The following is a 24,076-nucleotide window of genomic DNA, read 5'->3' as shown; positions in this document are numbered from 1 at the left end:
TCTTTTAACATTTGTTTTAATTGTGAAACTCAAAATATACTTGACATTGCTAAATGTGAAATTTAGGACTCAGGAATATAATCTTTAAAAACTTAACTTATTTTCCATTGTCTTTTTAAAACTTATTTGGTGGTTGCAAGGAACTCTATTTTGCTCACATTAACATGAAAATTCAGGTATCTTTGCAACTTTTCAATTACTATCTGGTAATATAAAGTTATTTTAAGCAGCAAAATAAAATCTTGACTCAGGAATTATAAATCATTGTGTTTAATAATAAATACTGGCATCTTTTTTAAAACGTAGAACTTCTTTTCCACAGCCAAGAGGTGGGGTACCTGAGGCCATGCTAAATTCTGTCATGGCCAGTGCAGCCACTGATTACATCACCATCTGCATGGCCAATGTCGCCAGCCAACTGCTCATCCACGAAGACACAGTGTACGTTCTGAGAAGCCACTATTACTATGAATCTCTCATCTGAGTTCCCTTGATGAGTCTTACTTATCTGTATGTCCCTTTGTTTCTTGAATTTCTTGCATAGTTTGATCAAGAAGCTTGATTCAATTTAATTTGGGGGCCAGATTATATCATAGAGAACCACTTTGTGGCACAGCAGATTAAGCCACCATGTGAGACACCAGCATCCTGTATCAAAGCACTGGTTCAAGTCCTGACTATTCAGCTTTCGATCCATCTCCCTGATAATGTGTCTGGAAAAGCAGTGATGATGACCCAAGCACTTGGTCCTCTACCACCCACGTGGGAATCCCTGGTGTAGTTCTAGTCTCCTAACTTTGGACTGATGCAGGCTAGCCATTGTGGCCATTTGGAGGGATGAGCCAGTAGATGGAATCTCTTTTTTTCTTTCTCTGTCTGTCTCTCTCTCTCTCTCTCTCTCTCGCCTTGGTCTGTCACTCTGCCTTTTAAATAAATAAATAAGTCTATAAAAAGATTACTTCATGGATGTGTTTCATGTTTCCATCAGGAACACATAATGTCTGCTTGGTTACCTTTTATGATGCCAGCCACTGTTGATGATCATGTACTTGATTCATCAGGGCACTAGGACTTGCAATGTGATAATATTATCATTCCTTACTCATTTATTTGATAGAAGATTTCAATGACCATAAAGCTTCCCTCATGAATTATATAGCTGAGATACATTCAGTTTATATAAGGACAGGAAAAATTCTTCATCTCTTGCACCTATTTATCTTTTATTTAAAATGTTATTGTTTTTGTTGAAATAATCAATCCCATAAAACTCTACAAACATGAGCAAAGATATTTTTCAGTATTACTATGATTTCATGGATTTACACCATGCTTGTGTTGCAATATACTGATGCATTACAGCCTTAGTAGTTGTGCTATAATACTTTACTTTCACATATTAGTATCCTCTTCTCACATTTATTTTTCAAAATCCAAGAAAAATAGTTCTCAGTGAAAAAATTTATAAATTTTATAAATCTAAGAGTGATGCATATATTTAGAGTTTTTCCATGTTTCTATCCCAAGAATAAACTGTTCTATAACTAACAACAAATTCAAGTTCAAGGCATATGATGTCACATTGTTCTAAGATTTTAACCTACCTTGAGAATTAAGTCAGTCTGTTTCAACCTTTTATAATCTTTTTGAATTTTCTACTTCATGCTAGTAAAATCCTATTTATAAGTAAAATATCTTAAAACTGGCTTTTAAATTATTAGAAAGGAAAATTACTTTAAATTTTTAAAAATTTTTTCAGTGATTAATTTTTACATGACAATCTCATAAAGTCTCTCTGTTTCTCTCTCTCTCTCTCTCTCTCTCTCACAAACACACACACACACAAACACAGAAGCACACACACCCAATACACACACAGTCAGCTAGCCACTTAATTGTAGTCTTCATTCTCAGAAAACTTTATTATTGCTTGGTGGTTATTCAACAATGTAGAACATTCTGAAGGTTGCCTGTTTTCTCAAAAACAATTCTATATTACCTCTGAAGAAAAAAAACTACAGATGCATTTTAGAACTTGCTTTGCATACTATAATTACAACCTACAAAATTCCTTAATTAAAAGTACAAAGCTTTTGTTAGGTGGAAAGAGCTGAATAAGAGAGTGTGTGTGTGGGACAGAGGTCTCACTGTAGAACTGACACCCTTCTTTTGTGAAGTTTGTCTTGGAATCATTGCAAAATGTTAGAGCAAATTCTATGAATACATGGAGAGAAAACAACATCACTGATAAGATGAAAGTAATGTCAGTATGCAAAGACTTCTCAAGACTTTATATATACTAACTTAGTCCTTATGAAACTTCATGAGATAATATTGTCATTTCCATCATCATACAGAACACCAATATAGATAATAAATCATTTGTTCAAGGTCACATGATTAGTAAATATAAACCCAATATGAACCCTTTTGTCAGAATCCTTATGATATCATTTGTGAATTTACTAAATGAAAAGTGAGAAAAATATTGATTCATTCAGGGGTATTTGGTTACTTGATGAATGCTACTCAAAGAGAATCAATTAGAACATTTCAACCTATTAACGAACTCTCTAATGACAAAAGGAATTGATCCCTTGATTAATACAGTTTATTCTACTCAGTAATTTAAGGTAATAAAGAAAATTATCCTATCCTTTTAAAATTTGGAAGTGTGGCATAAATAGCTAATACAATAGTTTAGGTTATTAATTCTCAAAAGTATTGACAGACCCTAAATCAATGGAATGAAAGCTAAAAAAATGTGAATAAGGAGAAAGTTATTAGCACACATTTATTTCATAAAAACAGGCTACAACAAGGATACACTTGAAATATGTCGCTTGAAATATATCACTCTGAGTGTCATATCTTTACTTCCCTTTTGTCCTACATATACTTTGGACATTCTCATTTGGGTTGATCGTAATCTGAATTCTTTTCATCACTCTCAAAAGATGTAAATGGCATATTCTAGAACATGGGAGATCTCTCACATTTCTATCTTCTCTTTAAAAACTATTTCTTGGGGCTGGTGCTGTGGCAGAGCGGGTAAGGCCGTGGCCTGCAGTGCTGGCATCCCATATGGGCGCCGTTTCTATTACTGGCTGCTCCACTTCATATCCAGCTCTCTGCTGTGGCCTGGGAAAGCACTAGAAGACAGCCCAAGTCCTTGGGCTCCTGCACTCGCATGGGAGACCCTGAGAAAGCTCCTGGCTCCTGGCTTCGGATGGAAGCAGCTCTGGCCTTTGCGGCCATCTGGGGAGTGAACCAGCAGATGGAAGACTCTCTTTCTCTCTCTCTCTCTCTCTCTGCCTCTCCTTCTCTCTCTGTGTAACTCTTTCAAGTAAATAAATAAATCTTTAAAAAAATACTATTTCTCTTATTGTTTTATCATTCCTTCATATGAAGATAAATCTCTGGCATTTAACATCCACATTCAATTGTTCTTCATACTAAGAATCTTCCTGTGTAAAACAATTTGCAAGCTCTATTCAAGTCAATAACATGGGCACAGTTTTGTTAGATAAAACATAGAAGTCAAATGTTTACTGGGGGGAAGACAAAAATTTAAGCTAGTCTCCCTAAAAGTACTTCAAAAAAGATCATAGAAATGCACATTATGAAAAATCTATATTTGGATTATTATTTTTAGAGGGAACAGGAGAGGGAGAAAAAAGATGAGTAAGAGGAGAAAGAGAAGGAGGAGGAAAATGAGGAGGAAGGGGAGGAGGAATAACAAGAGAAGGAAGGAGAGGAGAAAAAGGAAGAGAAAGGAGGTGGAGGAAGAAGAGGAAGAGGAGAAGGATGATGATGAAGTTCCCATTCACTTGTTCCCTCAAAGCCAAGAGTCAGGAACTCAATCTGGGTTTCCCATGTGGGTGGCAGGAACTCAATTCCATGAGGCAGCACCACTTCTCCCAGTGTGCACATAACAAGGTATAGATGAAGTGTGAGCTAGGAATCCAACACAGGCACTCCCACGTGGGAAGCAAGCATTCTTAAATATGTCTAAACCAACATGGCAAATGCCCAACCCTCAAAATACTTTTGTACTGAAATGTTTTTTAATTCCATTTTTACATGAACTTTAAAAAGCAGATAATTTATTTGAAAGGCAGAATTACAGAGAAGGGGGAGACAGAGAGAGATCTTTCATCTGCTGGTTCACTCCCCAAATGGTCACAACAGTGTGAGCTGGGCCAGGTTGAAGCCAGTAATCTAGCACTCCTTCCCAGTCTCCCATGTGGGTGGCAGGGGACCAAGTACTTGGGTCATCCTCCATTTGCCGTCCCAGGTGCATTAGCAGGGAGCTGGATCACAAGTGTAGCAACCAGGACTTGAACGGGCACTCAAATGGGTGGTAGCTTAACTTGCTGCACCACACCACTGGCCCCTATATGAATTTTTAAAGCTTCCTGTGTTTAGGACTTACTAGAGAGCCTATTCCTCACCCTTATTGTCTGAGGTCATGCCCTTGATTTTTCTCAGATTTTGTAGAAATCCTGAAGTACCTAAAATCATTAGAATAGTCTAACATGGTTTTCGAAATGTTTTTCTGCAAACCCTGCCTGTCGGTGTTAAATTTGAGGCTACTTGGAAGCCCCTTCACAGGAAAAGCACTGATGCAAACGAGCCCTTCAGCAGTTCCACAAAAGCCAACTGAGCTTCACTGAAATCTGATCTTCTGTCGTATGTTATTCATTTATGTAAATCATATCTAACTGAGATATTAACAGAATTTCTCAGGCTTTGAAAGTTCTAACTATATAATCAATATTATGAGATGAGCCTTTATAATAATTATTATTATCAATTTGTAAAATGAGAATAATCACAACTTTTAACTAAAATGCAGTAGCTTTACAGTGTTTTGATGTAGACACCACCTACAATATTATGTTGTCACCTAAATTAAAATATTATTATATTAAAACATTTTTGTCACCTAAAATTTCAGTGAAATGATACAAATGTCAATGTATAGGTAATAAATATTACCAAAAGTTAACTTCAAATAAATAATATAACAAACCTATTAACAAATCAACTAGTCATAAAAGACAAATCTTAAAGTCATTTAGAATAAGGAAGAGATTCAAGGGTTTTCTTCCCAGTTCCTGTGCTGGTAACAATGTGGGCCTCTCCTCCAGTAAAAGACTTTGGTATTTGAATAAAGTCTTTTGTAGTATGTTTTGCTATTTTTCCCTCCAGTAAAGACACTTCAGGAGTGATTGAAGGGGCTGGTATGCATTATATGAAAAAATCTATACGCATATTATTTCACATGGTATGTAAATAGTAACGGGAATTTTTATATAATACACTCTAAATTCAACTATATTATATTCAGAAAAAAATGAGGTAATTATTATGCCACATAAGAATCATGCAGAACAAAGTATTTTCTATTTAGTTTAAAAATTTACAATCTGGGATGGATGTCTAACTCAGTAGTTGAACTGCCGCTCGGGACACCTGTATCCAGTATCAGAGTTTTGGGTGTGCGTCCTGGCTGCACTTCTGATTGCGACTTTCTGCTAATGCACATTCTGGAAAGTAGCAGGTGATGGCTCAAGTAGTTGGGTCCCTGTTACTCAAGAGGGAGCCCTAGACTGAGTTACCCCTTCTTGACACCTGACTACTGCAGGCACTTGTGGAGTCAACCAGGGGATGGGAGATCTCTCTGCCTTTTTATTTTAAGTAATTAAAATTTAGTAAAAATTTGATAATTTAATCTTTTTTCTTGCTTCTTATTCCTTAGGCAATCTGACAATGGCAATTCAATAGTTTGATTTAAATGCACATTATAAAAACAATATAAGTGAAAAAGAAACACACATACATAGACATATATTTAAAGGTACAAAAAGAAACTTCAAAAAGCTCATGGAAAATGGAATTAAAATGTTAGCTTATTTTGGCGCAAAAAATTTGAAATCCACGCTTAGTTTTTTTTTTTATACTACACATTTTCCATGAGCTTTCTGAGAACATGTCATACACATATACATGGAAGTGGGAAGAACTGTGAAATATTCACATGTAAAGTTTACATTACACTAACTTGCCTTCCATACAGTGATTCTGTCATTTATAAATCTTGTCATTTTATTATTTCTTTTAGTTTTAAAGTCACATTTTATTATCTGTATTTTAGATGTTGAATGGAATAATACAGATTAAGATAAAGAATAAGAGAATAAGATAGGATGACACAGCTAACAAGTGGTAGAATTTAAACCTTTCAACTTTCAAATTTTTCTATGCCCATAGACTCTTAACAACATACACATACACAACCAAACATGTAAGAACACACACAATATGAACTAAATCATTTAGTGTCTTATGTTGTCTGTATCTTAGTAGACACAATAGAGAATATAAAATAATCCTGTCCTGGCTAACTATTGTATCTTTGAGGCTACTCCGTACAAACAATTTTTTCACATAATCTACTCACTAACTTTTAGCATTTTGGAGTTCAAATTGCCCGTAGTATAACAAAAATGTATTTGCAAGATGGTAGTTTAGAATAAGCATGCAAAAAACAAGTTGTGTAAGAAAATTACCTTAATAACAGAAGTCTCAACTCTGGATGGGGGACTCTGAACTTGTGCTGCTGCCGCCATATTTGCAATAGTGCTGAGGTGGTTCATCTGGCTCATTGCCATGGTGACAGATGCTGGAGGTAGGCTGACAGGAATTAGAGGGTGGGGCATCATCATAAAAGGAAGTTCCAGTCCTATAAAAAATACACAGACATCATCAGAGCTCTGCTATAAATAAAATTATAAAGTATTGCTTACATATTAAAATCATTAAGGATATAAATTCTTGAACATGGAAACATTTAAAAATGTCCAAATAATGGCAATCAGAACAAAAATATTTGTCATCTTTGTATGCAGTCATACTCAATCATCACTCAGGGAAATTAGACTGATAGCTAAGCTGTTTAGTGTCATCATTTGTCATATTTCCCTTCATGTGCTTTACAAATGGTCAGGTATTGATGTATTATTCTACTGATCAGCCTAAAATTGTATTTAAAATACAAGGGCTTCTTTAACTTACCACAACCAGTTATATAAATATAGGCTATCTTCTTACTGTCTCTTATTTTACTACCTGATAATTACAGAAATTCTGTTGAAAACTGCCATTTTTAGCAATTAAAAACTGCCCTCACGCCATTTGGTAGAAGGTGACTTTGCAGAAGATTGGTGAGAGGGTGACCAATTGGAAGGCTTTGCACTCCAGCTATGTGGGGGTGGGGAACAGAAGTCTGAGATCCCTGGGATGGGGAAGAGCATAGTGCTTCCTTATCCCCAAAACCATCACTGCTGCCTGTGGGGAATGAATATGAATTATTTGGATACAATATTATTGCAGATCTTCCAACAATTAACTTGAAATGAGATTTTTAAGAAGTGAATCACACTTAATAGTTGGCAAACTGATTTCTTAAGGAAATACACAAAAGTAAGTAAATTTCTCCTGAAATGTTTTTCTTTTGATTTTTCTATTTCTTAGATAGGATCCAAATTTTTGAAAAATATTTCTGTAAACTATTGTAGCGTCTACGCTAATACTGTACTTCTACCTACTTAATATGAAGTGGGATCTATTACAAAACTAGATAATTAGTTACTCCTTGGGACCAAACTACACTGATGGTTACAGAATGCAAAGTTGTCCTTGTAGTAAATAGTATCCTAGTCACAACTTAGAGTATGTAATTTCATAGCAAATGGCAAAAATGCCATCATTAAGTGTCCAGCTTGGCTAGAATACATACAGAGAATACAAAAATCACTTTATAAATATAATGTCAAAGCAAAACATTAGATGTTTATGAATCTCATTTTTATTCAAATAAACATAAATTTCCAATTGTGGCAATATAGCACCAACAACAAGATCATACATTTGGAGGTCTGGATTTCAATATTTGTGGCAATGTCTTGATTTAAATATATCTTAAAATACCTTAACAGTTATTCTTTGGAAAGTGTTTATAAATTATTTCCATTTATAAATGTCTTCAAATTAAATTAAAGAACAATCTTCTGAATACAAAAACTACCCACTTTGTTTACAGCCCTTGTCTTGAATGTTGAGGAACATTGTTTTTTTGTTTTTTTCTTCATACTATTTATTGAACTCTTTACTTAGTGTAGGGTTAATCTTATGAGTATAAAGTTAACTGAAAATAAATCAAAAATTAGATGCAAAAATTAAGAGTAGGAATAGATGTGGGAGGAGGAAGAAGAGTAGGAGCATGGGTGGGATGTATCACTATGCCCCTGAATCTGTATATAGGGGACACATGAAATTTGTATACCTTAAATAAAATTTTGAAAAAAAAGAAAGTTCTACAATATCCTTGTCAGATTATGAGTTCTTTATTGCTAAAAAATCCTATATTTTCACATTATATACATGGAAACAGTAAAGTTGATAAAACTCCAATTTAATGTTTTAGCTCCACTAAAAGCTTCATTGTAAAATCTCTATGACACAGTTTTAATGAAGAATGCTTAGTGACTGCCATGATTTTTTTTCCATTTGCTTCATGAAGACAGTTAAGATTCAATATAAATTCAAACTCATTAGCTCAATACTGTCTGGATCTCAGAGTAAATTGTTCAGAAGTGGGTAATGAAAACTCAATTCAAATTCTTCAGCAATCAAACAAAGTAATTTTATTAAACAATGAAAAGAATCCATTAAAATGGATCTCTTTATTATCTTTATTATTTTACAAGAAACCATGACAGCTTTTGGTTTAAAAAAAAAAGTTTATAGCTTCATACAGAAATGACTCACATAAAAGAAATTTCTCCAGCTTGCTCATATACTGCGATACAAAACTTTAGTTTCATATTCACAAATTTATATGCCTCATTTTTTTCTGTATATGATTTTTTGGATGCCTATACTAAGATACTAGTTAAACATGCAAAATTATAAATATATGCATTTTTAAATGTATGATGTCAAGAGAGTACTATCAAAAATATTTTCAATATCTTCACTTCGCTTTTGTCAATGGGTAAATTTTTTCATTACATAATTATTTAAAGAATTTTTTAAAATTTTCATTTTATTTGAAAGGTAAAAAGAGGAAGATCTTTCATTCACTGACCCACTTCCCAAATATCTGCAACAGGCAGAACTGGGCCAGGCTGAAGTTAGGAGCCCAGAACTCACCACTCAGATGGTTGGTAGGGGCCCAAATACTTGAACTATCATCTGCTGCACACTAGCAGGAAACTGGAATCAGAAGCAGAGGGGCCAAGACTGGAACCAGACATTCTAATATGGGATGCAGGTGACACAAATAGTATATTAAGTGCTGCATCAAACATCTATACATTACATATTTAAAGTACAAAATCAGGGAAATTTTAATTATTCGAATTCTATGACATAGCATTGGTATCCTTTTTATGTTTTTCTTTAAAACAGAATAGAGGAATAATCATTGGTCATTGGAACACAGAAATAAAAGTTTGGAATAAATATTTTAACATGAGAACTGCATTTGAAAATAAAAAAGGTACTTTTCTCATATATATATAGTTATATATATATAGTTATATATATTTCATATAAAATATCCAGCAAAGACAGCCATTGCTTGCAACACCAGCACTCTATATAAAAGGACTGGCTCAAGTCCCAGATACTCTGCTTCTAATCCAGCCTCCTGGCAAGATGACTCAAGTACTTGCACCCTGGCCATTCAGACAGTGTTCCTGGCTCCAGGCCCAACACTGGCTGGTACAGACATTTGGGATTTAGCAAGTAGGGAGTGAACCACCAATGGACGAGATTGATCGATCGATCTCTCTTTCTTACTGTCTCAAATACATAAATAAAACCTTTTAAAAGTGAAAGATTAGAAATACATTTTCATAGATTTCATATTTAATTTATCAATCTATAGAATAGAGAAAAATCCTTCATTATTTTGTATTCAGTTTGGGTTCCATTTATATTCATGATCTATTTTGGTTTTTCCTCTTTATTTGAACTAATTACCACTTTTATTGGAATCCTTATTGGGAGTCAATAAATAGAAAATAACTCCACATATATTTAAATTCAACTCTCATATAAGTAGGGATATCTATAATTTTATTTTTCATTTTGATGTGTAAGATATTAAGCTTCAATTCTGACTAAATCACTGCACACAGATTATAGACAAAACACAACCTATTTTCTTTTCTTTCTTGTATCACAAGATATAAGTTTGTTGCATATTGGTAAATATCAATCCACAATTCACATGTGAATTTTCTATGGCAAGACTCTAAATCTAGGCGCTGGTGTTGCGGCGCAAGGGGTAACAGCCACTGCCAGTTCAAGTCCTGGATGCTTCAGTTCTGATCCAGTTCCCTGCTAATGTCCTGAGAAAGCAGTGGAAGATAACACCATTATCTGGACCCCTGCCACCCTCATGGAATACCTAGATGGAGTTCCTGGCTCTTGGCTTCAGCCTGATCCATCATGGCCATTGGGCCCATCCAGGGAGTAAACCATTGGAACAGATTCTCTCTCTCTCTCTCTCTCTCTCTCGATGTAACTCTGTTTTTCAAATAATTAGGTAACTTTTTTAAAGAAAGACAAATGACTTATTTTTAAAAAAGACAAAACCTAGATAGGATTTTCTCACTACATAGAATGCTTCTTCCCATCTCCGCCAATCATCATTTGTTAAATACAAATGTTGTTAATTCATTTGGGTAAAAAATACAGCAAACAACTAAGAAACTAAGTCTGATGAAAAATATATATAATATAAACAAGTCAGCTGTAAGTGATTTTTGCATTATTTATAACATCCTCCTCCTTTATTAGCATCAACAAAAATGAAACAATAGGCCACTACACAAGACATGCCCATAATTATTAAATGTATAACTTCAACGATTTACCTTGAAGCTAATATATATCACAATATAAGCTAGTGTATGTGTACTTTGCCTACAAACAAGTATACTCGAAACATACACTTTTAATGTTTACTAGAAAGACAGTGAGATTGCAGCAGATTCAAAATATAAGAAAATTTCTAATATATGGTAAGAGGAGATAGAAATGAAAGAACTGATTTATTTCAATCCATTCTTGTGAAACCATGCTATTTCTCTGTCTTCATTGTGGAATAAATAGATGAATTATGTATAACCCAAGTTTCCTCTAAGAAAGTATTCTATATTATGACATTGAGCATGCATCAGCAAGATTCATAAAGTATGACAGAAGTATAAAATGATGAAGAGCCAACGAAAATAGCATAAGATCATGAAAGACAAACTGCATCAAGCTGTTTGATTAATTAATTTATAACCATATTTTGATGCTGAATGGATGGTGGTAAGGAGAGAAAGAATCTTTCACATTCAGCCTACATGCCAACATTGCAGAAGCCCTGGGACAGGTCTCAGGCAATACAGTACACAAGTGTAAGCAGATCTGAATGTGAACAACATCGGAACACACAGGCCGAAGTCTGATGAAACCAAATGGTATAGTCACGTGCCACATGCACCATAAAATCCAGCTACTAATGCTATGGTGTGATTTTGGTGAAATATGCATGAAAAAAACACAGTTTTGCAACAGGCCACTGTGAGCAAGTACATGAGTATAAGAAGGAAAATGAAAATTAATATTTTATTAACAAACTGTTAGCTTATGTGTTTACAAGAGATCTTCAAATAGTTTGTGGAAAATGCATATTATGAAAAAAACTGTGAAAGGATTTAAAACATTTTTCCTATCAAACTAAACTTATTTTTAATTCCATTTTCGATGAATTTTTGAAGGGCCTTTGCATAGTTATATAATTTCAAACAATTAATTACTCTGGATAATTATATTGATACTAAAATATATCAATAATTACACACACAAATAGATGGAATTTACATAAAAAGGTGAGTGTGTATGAATAAAGGATGTGCATTCCGCAGGGACAAGCAAGGTTATCTTAAAATTTAGTATAACTGAAAGTCAAACAGAGCAGATTAGGTAAGGGTAATTTTCACATTAGTCCCTCTCCATGCCCACCTTAAAACACAGGTCTAGATTCTGGAAAAGCAAACAGCGTAATACACTATCTCAACCTTTTCATAGGCTCAGAGTATTTTTTGTTCATCCTCATTTATAATTTTGTCATATTTTACAATTCATATTTTATGATGAACCAATCTTTAAACACAAAAAATATTCCCTCAACATTTATAGCCATCCTTCTGTAGGGTAACCAGACTGTTGAACAGTCAGATGTGGTGGGCTACAAATATAAAATCATTTTATTTTTCTCCTAATTATTGCCTTCAAACTTTTTTTTCCAGGTTCCCTTTCCTGTCCCTTAATAGCTGTGAATAGTTATTGAATGCAAAAAATTCATTCTTGATAACACACATCTCTGGCTTTCCCATTCTCATCAGTATTGGCCATTTCAAGAGCTCAGTAACTAGAAGATAAAGGGCCTTGCTCAATTTCTCATTCATTTTATGTCTCTCTTCTCATTCCCCTGAGTAGTACAATAAACGTTTCTTGTTCAACTCATTTCTGCTTAAAAATATGACACTCCCATCATTGCTATTCAATATTGTTTTAGAAGGTTTAGCCACAGCCATTAGGCCAAAAAAAGAAATCAAAGAGATACAAATAGGAAATGAGGTAGTAAATTATCCCTGTTTGCAGATGACCTGATCTTATATATAAGAAAACCAAAACACTCCACTAAGAGACTATTGGGGCCAGCACCGTGGCTCACTAGGCTAATCCTCTGCCTTGTGGCGCCGGCACACCGGGTTCTAGTCCCGGTCGGGGCACCGGATTCTGTCCCGCTTGCCCCTCTTCCAGGCCAGCTCTCTGCTATGGCCTGGGAGTGCAGTGGAGGATGGCTCAAGTCCTTGGGCCCTGCACCCACATGGGAGACCAGGGGAAGCACCTGGCTCCTGGCTTCGGATCAGCACAATGTGCCGGTTGCAGTGCGCCGGCCACAGCGGCCACTGGAGGGTGAACCAACGGCAAAAAGGAAGACCTTTCTCTCTGTCTCTCTCTCACTATCCACTCTGCCTGTCAAAAAAAAAAAAAAAAAAAAAAAAAAAAAAAAAAAAAAAAAAAAGAGAGACTACTGGAATTCATAAGAGAGTTTGGTAAAGTTGTAGGACATAAAATCAACATACAAAAATGGCGACTGATGCTGTGGCATAGCAGGTAAGGTCTCTTCCTGCAGTGCTGGCATCCCATATGGGTGCCAGTTTGAGTCCTGGCTGCTCCACTTTCAATCCAGCTCTCTTCTATGGCCTGGGAAAGCATTGAAGGATGGCCCTAGTCCTTGGGCCGCTGCACCTGCATGAAGGACCTGGAGGAGGCTCCTGCCTTCTGCCTTCGGATTTGCGCAGCTCTGATTCTTGTAGCCAGTTGGGGAGTTAACCTTCGGATGGAAGACCTCTCTCTCTCTCTCTCTCTCTGCCTCTCTATCTCTGTGTTACTCTGAGTTTCAAATGGATAAATAAATCTTTAAAAAAATACAAAAATGAATAGCATTTTTATATACAATGAAACAACTTGTAAGATCAATACCATTCAAAATAGCTACAAAAATTTAAATACCTGGGAATAAATTTAACTAAGTATGTGAAAGATCTCTACAATAAAAATTATAAAACTTTAAAGAAAAAATAGAAGACACAAAAAGTTGAAATATCTTCTATGTTCAGGGATTAGAAGAATTAATATCATCAAAATGCCCATACCCCCCAAAGCAAATTACAGATTCAATAGATCCCAATGACGTTCTCCTCATATCTAGAAAAAACAATGCTAAACTTTATATAGATATTCAAGAGACCCTGAATAACTAAAGCAGTCTTATACAACAAAATCAAAGCCAGCAGCTTTGATACCAGACTTCATGACATACTACATGGCAGCTATAATCAAAATAGCCTGGTACTGGAACAAAAATAGACATGTGGACAAATAGAACAGAATAAAAATCCCATAAGTTAATCCACACATCTACAATCACCTAATCTTTGTTAAAGGAACTAAAATCAATTTCTGGACCAAGGACAGTCTCTTTGGCAAGGTGCTGGGAAAACTGTATCTTCTTGTGGAGAAGTATGAAGTAAGATCACTATCTTACACCTTACACAAAAATAAACTCAAAATGAATCAAGGATATAAATCTGCAATCTGATACCATCAAATTACTAGAGGAAAACATTGGTAGAAACTACAAGATGTTGGCATAGGCAAAGACTCCTATAAAAGACCCCAGAAACACAGGCAATAAAAGCAAAATTAGACAAATGGGATTATATCAAGCTTATAAACTTCTGAACTCAAAGAAAACACTCAACAATATTAAGAGGTAATCAATAGAATGGCAGAAAATAGTTGTAAACTGTGCAACTGATAAAGGATTAATATCCAGAATTTATAAAGAGCTCAAGAAACATAACAACAAGAAAACAATCCTGTCAAAAAATGGGCAAAAGACATGAACAGGCAATTTTCAATGTTTACTGCAGCTCAATTCACAATAGCTAAGATATGGAATCAATCCAGCATACATCAACTGATTACTGAATAAGAGAATGTGGTATATATACACTATGGAATACTGTTCAGCTGTAAAAAGGAGAATGAAATCCTGTCTTTCTGGTACAAATCTCAGAAAACAAACATGATATTTGTCTTTTTGGGACTGGCTTATTTCACTAAACATAATGGTTTCCAGTTGCAAATGACAGAATTTCATTCTCTTTTTTATAGCTAAATAGTATTCCATAGAGTATATATATATCACATTTTCTTTATTCAGTCTTCAATTGATGTAATGCACATAAGTGAAATTGACACTTTTGAGATTTGATTACTGTTTAGAGTCCTTGTGTATACTCTTGAGAAAGTGTTTTTTCTACTTAATACTTGTTGAATTCTTTACTTCGTAGAGGGTTAAGCTTGTGATAATAAAATAAGCAAAGCATATCAGTGTAGAGATTAAAAGAAAAAAGAAAGAAGGGAGGAGGAGGGGTGCAAATGTTAGCAGGAGGGATGATGGTGTGGTAAGTATCATTATGCTCATAGATCTATGTATATGAAATATAGGAAATATTTTCACATTAGATAAATTAAAATTTTTAAAACAAAAAATAATGAATAAAATGTTAGGCTGAAAAATCCTAATAAAATAAAAAATAAAATATTACCTATACTGCAACATCTGTGACCATGCCTAATTAATAAGCCATTGATATCTTCCACCTGGCAGATGCCTAAGTGCTAAGCATGTCCTCAAAAATATGTGATCAAAGTGGGGCCTTCCAAGGGAGCCTCTTCCCTCACTAATGCCTGACAGTGGAAATCTACTCTAGACTCATGGCCTTCAAAGCTCCCATTGCCTTTTTATATGAAGCTCTTTTTCCTTCTGTAGGTCTTCTTTGTCTAACAACTTAACTGTCTCCATCCAGCTGCCTCTCTACAATTCTTTACTCTCCTCCTAAAATACGCACAAAAAGAAGATTAGTAGTTCACACCAAGGCAGAATCCTGCTATGAAATGAGGGGGAGGCATCAGCAAACCTTGAGTAATTTTCTTGGAAATCCACTCCATGTGCACTGGCAGTGAAGCAGCAAGCTCAAAAAAGGCATGCTGCTGCCCTACCCTTTAGTCACCATTTCTTCACTAGGATGATTTCTTCAAATCCCCTCTCTTAGTGGTATGTTATAAATGTTATAGATGAAGGAGTCTGGAGTCTGAGATAATTGTTATCAAAGAAGATACTGTCATGAATTAAAAAAGCATATAAATGTGAAGATAATCACTATTAATAGAAAGTTGGTCACTTCAATTTTATAAACACAATTTTAAGATAGGAAAGGAAATAAAAAATGTGTTGGGGAAGGATATTGCATATTTTTCTTTAATTAAATGCAAAAAAACTATAGCTGTATGTTTGAATGGCAGTAGCTATATTAATATCCCAAGTAATTCTATTTATTATTTAAATAATTCCTTTAATTTATAAATGAATTCAATGAGGAATAGATTTTGGAAGAGAGAGCTATATTACTTTTTTGGAATTTTGGATAGAACATATATAAAATAAACACAAAGTTAAAAGAGATCTGTCAAAAAAAGTCAACTAAATTACCACCCATTAAAATAGTTAAAATATATATAAGTATTTTATTCTTTATACCTAGGTGACATGCAACTTGTTCTGATTTTCCCACAGGCTGACCCTGATAAAAGAGCCAAATCTCAAAGGGAGTAACAGTCACACCACTGCTTAGTGAGTGACACTGATAGATTGTGACAGGAACCTGACATTGTCAAGATTCGTTTACAATGAAAATGACTGCAAGAGCAGGCACTTACTCCACACCATTGGAGACCACTTAGAAGGATGTCAACTCCATCTTAACAATGGAAACAAGACTACTAAGTAAAAGCAAATACTAGTCACAGGTGCTACATGTATTCAACTGTCACTTTAGAGCAAGGTGAGAATAAATAACTTACTATCTTTCAGTGGATTATCTTTGCACTAATAAAATATGAGATATGAAATGCCATCAATAATGCTAGTATTATGTATATACAGTCATTTCATTAGTCCTTTAATATAGTCTTTGAATAGAATAGTTTTGGATAACTGAGTTACTGTTGAACCACTTTAAGGATACGTAAATACTAAAATCTGGTATTTTGGTTTCATATCATCAAATTGTTTTGTCTAAACTTAAAAAGAATACATCATTTTAATTTTTAAATAAAGTTTATTTTTACAAATAATTTGATATATTGTATATAAAATATGCTTTTGGGTCCAAATTAGAGGAATAATTCTGGGACATTTAAATTTTGTCCCTAATAAATACAGTGGGTTAAACAAGTGATTAGAAATTGATGTTTAAAGACAATATACACAAAGTAGGCTATTTTCAAAGTCTAAGAATTATATTTGTACACATGCTATGCTTGATTTGGAATTTCCTGGAAAAACATAATTGCTTGGCTGTCATGTAACCAATCCTGCTTCTTTGAATTTCCAATATCAATTGTGTTTTTCTTAGTGAGAAAGAATAGTATTGTTATGAATTCTAACTATCTCATTATCAATAAATATCATTCAACAAAATATATTAGTTTCCTAGAAATAATTATATATATTTTCTTTTGCTATTCATCATGAACTAAATGTTACCTTGTGTTACACAAGTGTTAAATATTTGTTAACTAGGGATTTGAAACTCATGTCATACAAGAAGATTTCTTTTCCACTGTGGTTTTTTTTTTAATTTAATGCAGAGTTATTTAGATATATTATTTTATATTCAATGGATATAATATAGTATAGGTGCTATTAGTATTCATGGATTCATCAAAACTGTTCTTATCTTAAATTTCTTCACAGGATTTTCCTATTGCCCCACACACTTCACAATATTGTTGAAAACAGTAATAAATTAATAGGCTATACAAAGTGATACACAAAATATTGAGACTAGAACTGCTTATTCCTTAATTTTGCATAAATGTTTTTCAGCAGGACACATGAATGCTGAATTATGAAGAACAGGAAACAAATTGTAAAACTATAGTTGATATTAAAATTATTGGAGATGGAATATATAAGAAGAAACTTAACAAAGTAAAACAGTTTTGTATCCTGATATTCTGTGGAATTATGAAAAACAGGAACAGCAAAAGGAAAATTAAAATAGTCAATGGTTTCAATTTTATACAATCTTGATTTTTTTTCAATCTTGATTCTTTGACTCATGAAAAATTAATGAATATATTACTACAAACAGAATGCAATTCTTTATATATTTTCCATTTACTTTATGCCAAATTCCATGAAGTTTTGATGCTACTTAAAAGAAGTCAAGGCATTTCTATAAAAACAAAAGGTCAAATACAATATGTGCAGAAGAAAGAAATAATTATATCAAGAAACACTTTGCTTTTGATGCTGTGTTTTCTTGGTACTCATTAGCACTATGCTCTAAGTGTTAACCAGATAAAGTAGATGCCCAAAACAAACAAATTCAGGTTTGAATTGATTAAATCAGTGAAAAGCATTTGGTATAGGAGAGGAAATAGTAGCCAAATTAATTTATATTCACTAAATATTTGGATGTCTTGCTATATGGACCATAAACAGTTATAAGCTGGAGGCAAAAATGTTTCATTCAGTGGAAATAAGAAGGCAAAATGGTTAATTCCACAGCTTTACTATAATCCTATTACAGGCAATAGTGTAGAAATGACAATGCCAGGTGCTTTCCAATCTAAATATATGCATAGAATTATTCAAAAAATTTTATATAATGCATCCATGTTAATTTTACCTTTTATCTTTTAGCCTTCCTCATTACTACTGTTAATGAATTTCTAACTTTTCCCATTTAAACTCATCAAATTATTTTTTCTACTAGGCAAACAAATGAACTAGAAATTCCTCTTTCTAAGGATATATACTTTCCATATATTCCCTATATTACAATCAAACTGAATAAAAACTCAAGTTATACCTTCAACTATTAATAATCAATGTCAACATGTATAATATTAATGATATTAGGCAATATACAAGTGTGGCCTTGGCAAAATGAAACCACTTTAAACTTCCACTAATTTAAACAATGTTTTCAGTTTTCAATTATTTATGTTGGAATTGAAAAATTATCCCATGTGATCCAAAATTGCTCCAGTATTTTCCAAAAGAGCACAAAACCCTCAAGGTGGGATAACAGGCTAATTAAAATGGTCCTGATATCTCTCATCATATGGATCTGAGTGTTAAATTATCTCCTCTCTAAACCTAGTTATCCTCTAAGAATACCACCAGCTAGTTCTATTAATCAGAAGTCTAAGAATCATCATCATCTCTTCCTCTCTTACTGTGCATCACCAATGTTGAATACCTTTCAATGTCCTGTTGGCTTCATCCATGTGATTTATCTCATCTCTGTCTGTTGGGATAATCAAACATCATTAAAATACAAACCTTACACAGTACCTCCCCTGCTTAGAGGTCTTCAATTTTTTTTCCATTGCTGTTAAGCAAATGGAACTAAATTTTTTGGCCTAATATCAGCTCCATATTTCCAGGCCTGGGTCTCTTGCTCACCAATATTTGACTGGACTGTCAGTTCTTGAGCTGAGAGTTACAAACCCAGACCAAAGATTACATTCACATGTGGTAAACATCAATGTGGCATTCAAAACTAATAAGGTAAGGCCTTTGTTATTCAACATCTTAATAGTATGAAAGAGGAATACATATTATATGTATAGCATATATGTATGTATTGATATAATGTTATTCTTTTTAATATAGTTTTTATTTATATAAGGTGAATAAATTTCATGTATTCCATATATACAGATTTACTAGCACGGTGATGCTTACCATCCCACCCTCACTCCAATCCGTGCTCCGAACCCTCTCTCCTCCCTCCTTTCTTATTCTTTCAATTTTTACAATAACATACTTTCAGTTTATTTTATAATCATAGGCTTAACCCTCCACTAACTAAAGAATTCAACAAACACTAAGAAAAAAAAAAACACTGTTCCTCAACAACAGAGACAAGGCCCGTAAACAATAATCAAATCTCAAAATGTCAACTTTGCTCATATACAATTTTTTGGTATCTATTAGTTGACACAGATCAGGGAAAACAAGATATTTGTCTTTTTAGGACTGGCTAATTTCACTAAGTATAATGGTTTCCAGTTATATCCATTTTGTTGCAAAAGACAGGATTTCTTTCTTTTTTTAAAAAACTGTTATTTTTTAACTAGAATAAAAGAGAAGATTAAGAATAGGAAATACATTTGACTTTTGGAAGTGTGTAAACTTGACAGAACTTGTAAATCAGTTGAACACAAATGGAGATGAAGTGAATAAAACTGAAAGATGACTTGAGCATCTAAATTACAGCATGTGTACAGTTGTATCATTAATGAGGCAATAATGATGATGATCATGATATATGGTATGTCTCACGTGCTTTCAATATTTCAGGACTGAGTTAAGCTTTTATATGTACTATCCCATTGAATTTTTAGAAACCCTGAGATAAATCCCCATTAATGTTATAAAATACACACATCAGTGTTATTAGTGTTAACTTGCTCCAGGTTTTGACCCCCAGAACTCTGAATTCACATCCCAAATTTTAATCACCCTTATGAAGATAATCAGATATTCCAATGAAGAATAATCAGTTAGATTTTTAACTGGTTGAATATGAGATGCTTCAGGGATAGTCACAGAGATGGATAACAAACAGAAACATGGGACAGAAATTTGGAACAAAAGCAGATGCGCAGCTGACAGATTTGGGAGTCCTTGGTTTCTAGTTGATAGACTAAGACATGGCATTTTAAGAAGATATAGAATGAATTAAGGTGACTCTACTAAAAGTCACAGAGTAATTCCCAAATAAGCTAAGCTGGATATATATTTTTTAAAAATCTAGAGCAGTTGAACAGGAATAAACTGATATTAGTACATAAGTCATACAATTTAATATAGGTTACATAGGTTATAATAAGTTCTTAGCACAAAGGATTGTGTTAAAGCATTTTTATAATATGAAAATTTCTACTTCTTGTAGGCTAAACTGTTCTTTTATATCAACAAGAAGCTACCCATGGCTGACATATCTTGTTCTCAGTCAATACTAATCGAATCAATGTATAACACTGTGATAGAGGTTGAAGATTTAACAATCTGAATTACTATTTAAGGTAGAATGTCAAAACAAAACAAAAAAGGGATACAATTAAGCATAACTTGAAAAGTGCCACTAGTCCAACTTGTAATATGAAAGTTAGATATGATATTCAGTAATTGTAAGGTTCTCCTTAAGAATAGTATGGACAGAGGTGGCTTTAAGTGGAAGGACTGCATACATAATAGAGAACTCTGCATATTTGAAGGATCTCTAGAATAATACTATATTATAGTGTAGATTACATGCAGATGGCAGACGTGTTGAAAGCTACTGTTTATATGAAACCAAATCATTCTTCCCATGGATTCTATTAAATGTAGTGAAGACATTCTGTTCAAGCACTTTTCATCAGTTCTTCATGGGCAGGCAAAGAGGAGGTTTTCAAGGTCAAAATGACTGATAAAATTTTGTTTGCTGGCAACAGAAAAAACACTTAGGAAGATTGGCAGTAATATGGATAATTTTATTTTTACCTTTTATATTCCAGCTTGGGAATTAAATACAAGCAATAGTTTAGGTCCCAAGAGCAAAAGACAATTGCTTACAATATTCTTTTGTAAATTGCAATGACAATATGAAATGCAGTAAGAAAAATGGTTAGAATTTGTCTTTTAAAATCAGGATTAATTTTCCAACAACTTATAACACCCATATATCACTGCAAATTGAAATTTAAAATTATCTAGTGTAATTATTATAGTTACAATGTAACAGTGAACAATATAAGGACATGTGCAACCTCCTCAGCAGGACCCAATGATTCGAAGTCAGATCAAGTGCTAAATATGGGCTTTAAATTTATTAAAAAAAAAACCCTCAAGGTATTTGACAATCTATTGCATGCATTTATTTTTGCTTTTGCCCAACATCAATATTACAAAGGAACATGTCTTGTTAAAATTTAAATGATGAATGATGAAATCTTTTCTAGAGAACCAGGATTTCTGAAAATATTCAACTTATAAAAACAACATCTATTTAAATATCATTATTTAGTAATAAAATCATAAGGTCATTGTATTTTAAATATTTTTCAATATCAGTTAAAAATATTTCTTAGAGGGTCCTTCATTATTGAATAGCAAATATACATCTGATTATAAAAATTACACTTTGTATAATTTCTTGGCCTTTTGGCTAAGATCAGGTGTAGTATCTGTTCTTACCAGTTTAAAAATTATAATTTGTAAATTGAAAAATTATGATTTATTAATTTTCCTTGACTATAAAAACTCTCTTAAATAATTTCAATTTCAATATTTATTCCAATATAAAATACCATGCTTTTCTGACATTTTGCTGGTTCTCCTACACCCTTTCTCTCACTTTCATCAGAGAATGCTAGAACCATTGTAACAGCACACAGGTGCTCTTATTTAGATATATACCTGACAAAAGACTTGTACAAATGTAACTCTTAATAAAATAATTTATATAAAATTACCATTTAATACTTCAGCTACCAGACAAATCATGATTTTTTGAAACAAAATTCACAACATAAATTCCTTTAGGTAAAATAATCTGTACAAAAACTGTTTTTGTTTGTGATAAATTTTGAAAATTCATTCTATTGGCTTCCTGTGAAGAATTGCTTTCCACAAAGAGACATGTGGAGAACATTTTACACCTTATTACAGGTATCTTTGGATCAGTTTACAAAGAAATATACTTCTATTATAGCACAATAATAAACGAAAGCACAAAGATGACTTGTTTTTCAATAGTTTCACGTGCAAGTTACTGTGTTAGATATTTTTCAACATTTATCTACATTTAATCAAATTAATTCACAAAAGTAGCAAGACTTTAAAGATAGAAATGATTTTTGAACTGTTTCAAATCTCTACTAAACTGTAAGAAACAGTATTTGAGAATCATTTTATTACATATGTTTATTCAGGTTAATATTAATATATTTTAGAAATTTTGGATGATGAATAATATGCTTTTGAAAAATACTACATGTTCTTCTTTATCCCAAAGTTAAGTTTACATGCATATTGGAAATCTTGGAGAGGTACGGGAAGAAACAGACTTAAAATTATGACATAGTTACTTCTAGTAGAAAAGAAAAGTAGGGCAGGAAATAAAATTTTTTAAATATCAGTATATAATAACATATAAAAATAGATGCCAAGAATGCTGTAAGCATACAGGCGAAGAATCAAGGAATTACCTTTAAATTTCACTAACAACATATAATGTATTTTTCTGTAATCATTCATTAAACCATTCTTTTAGTATGGATTGAACATATATCACATGTCAGTTGTAAGCCCTGGGAAAATACTGGGAGATAAAGCACATGAAAATCTACATATGTTGTTTGTGTTCTAGTTGGTAGATGATAGGGAAATAATGAGCTACTACATAAGCAAAGAGCCATGATGTATTAATTGAGATACCAATCATGGAAAGAAGAAAGTGAATCCTTGCATGTACATGTGTGTATGCGTGCACGTGTGAGCTTGTTATGTTGGGGTGGGCTCTTTTTAAATGGTGTAAGAAGGGAAGACTGCTGAGAGGACGGCACCATAAAGTGCAGAAGAAACAGGTGTACAGTGATTAAACATTTGAGGTATCAAGGCTCTTTAGAAAAAGAGTTGGTCTTAGAACATATATGACTTACTTTGACCCCAAACCCTTTCCACCGCACAACAGAGCACACCCAGTACAGAGAACTGCCTGGGTTGTGCAGTGAGGCAAACACATACATAAATGGCAGGTCTTGATGACAGCAGGGTAGCTCAATAGACTGGAGGAGAAAGCACGTATTAAGGAAGCATCAGAAGTTAGAAAGAATTAGGTAGGCTAGGGCCAGATTGTGAAAGTTCTCAGATGTCAGGATGATGAGTTTGGTCATCATCTTAGGCACGGGAGAGATATGATTAAAGTGATGTATGAGATAGTCAGAAAGAGGAGAAGGAACTCATCATCGGGAATAATCATCCTGAGTTCTGTCATCCACAACACTGACAGTGATATGACCAGGGCAGGAATCCTGATTCTCATATTTCATGCCACTGCAAAATTGATAAAACAGGAAAAAAAAACTTGTGTTCTCTATCATTAGCTTTTTCTCAGAAGATGACTGAAGAACAAATTGGTTTCCAGAGCCAGAAATGACAAAACAATTATGTTTTGTGAGGACACGCAGTTACTGTGTACTCCATTCAAGGTCTGATTCCAGTGGCTTGTACCTAGTTCTTTGTATAACTGCAGTAAAAAAATGAAAATATCTCTATATTGTTGGGAAGACTTCCCACACGAAT

At 33.5% G+C, this 24,076-nt stretch overlaps 1 protein-coding gene and 1 pseudogene across 1 annotated transcript in view; one reads left to right on the top strand and one right to left on the bottom strand.

Annotated features, from left to right (window-relative positions):
• DACH1 (dachshund family transcription factor 1) overlaps positions 1-24,076 on the bottom strand; it is a 438,352-nt gene that overhangs the window by 130,596 nt on the left and 283,680 nt on the right. Inside the window, exon 4 of the mRNA XM_008260046.5 lies at positions 6,576-6,748. Coding sequence (XP_008258268.2) covers positions 6,576-6,748 — 173 coding nt within the window. The remainder of the gene's footprint in view (positions 1-6,575; positions 6,749-24,076) is intronic.
• On the top strand, positions 21,919-22,038 carry LOC127492236 (U2 spliceosomal RNA; annotated as a pseudogene).

This window comes from Oryctolagus cuniculus, chromosome 9 (genome assembly GCF_051225735.1).
Source record: "Oryctolagus cuniculus isolate XC-2025 breed Fujian yellow rabbit chromosome 9, ASM5122573v1, whole genome shotgun sequence".
Lineage (NCBI taxonomy): Eukaryota > Metazoa > Chordata > Mammalia > Lagomorpha > Leporidae > Oryctolagus > Oryctolagus cuniculus.
The sequence above is the reverse complement of the archived record's forward strand: the minus strand, read 5'-3'. Positions and strand labels throughout refer to the sequence as shown.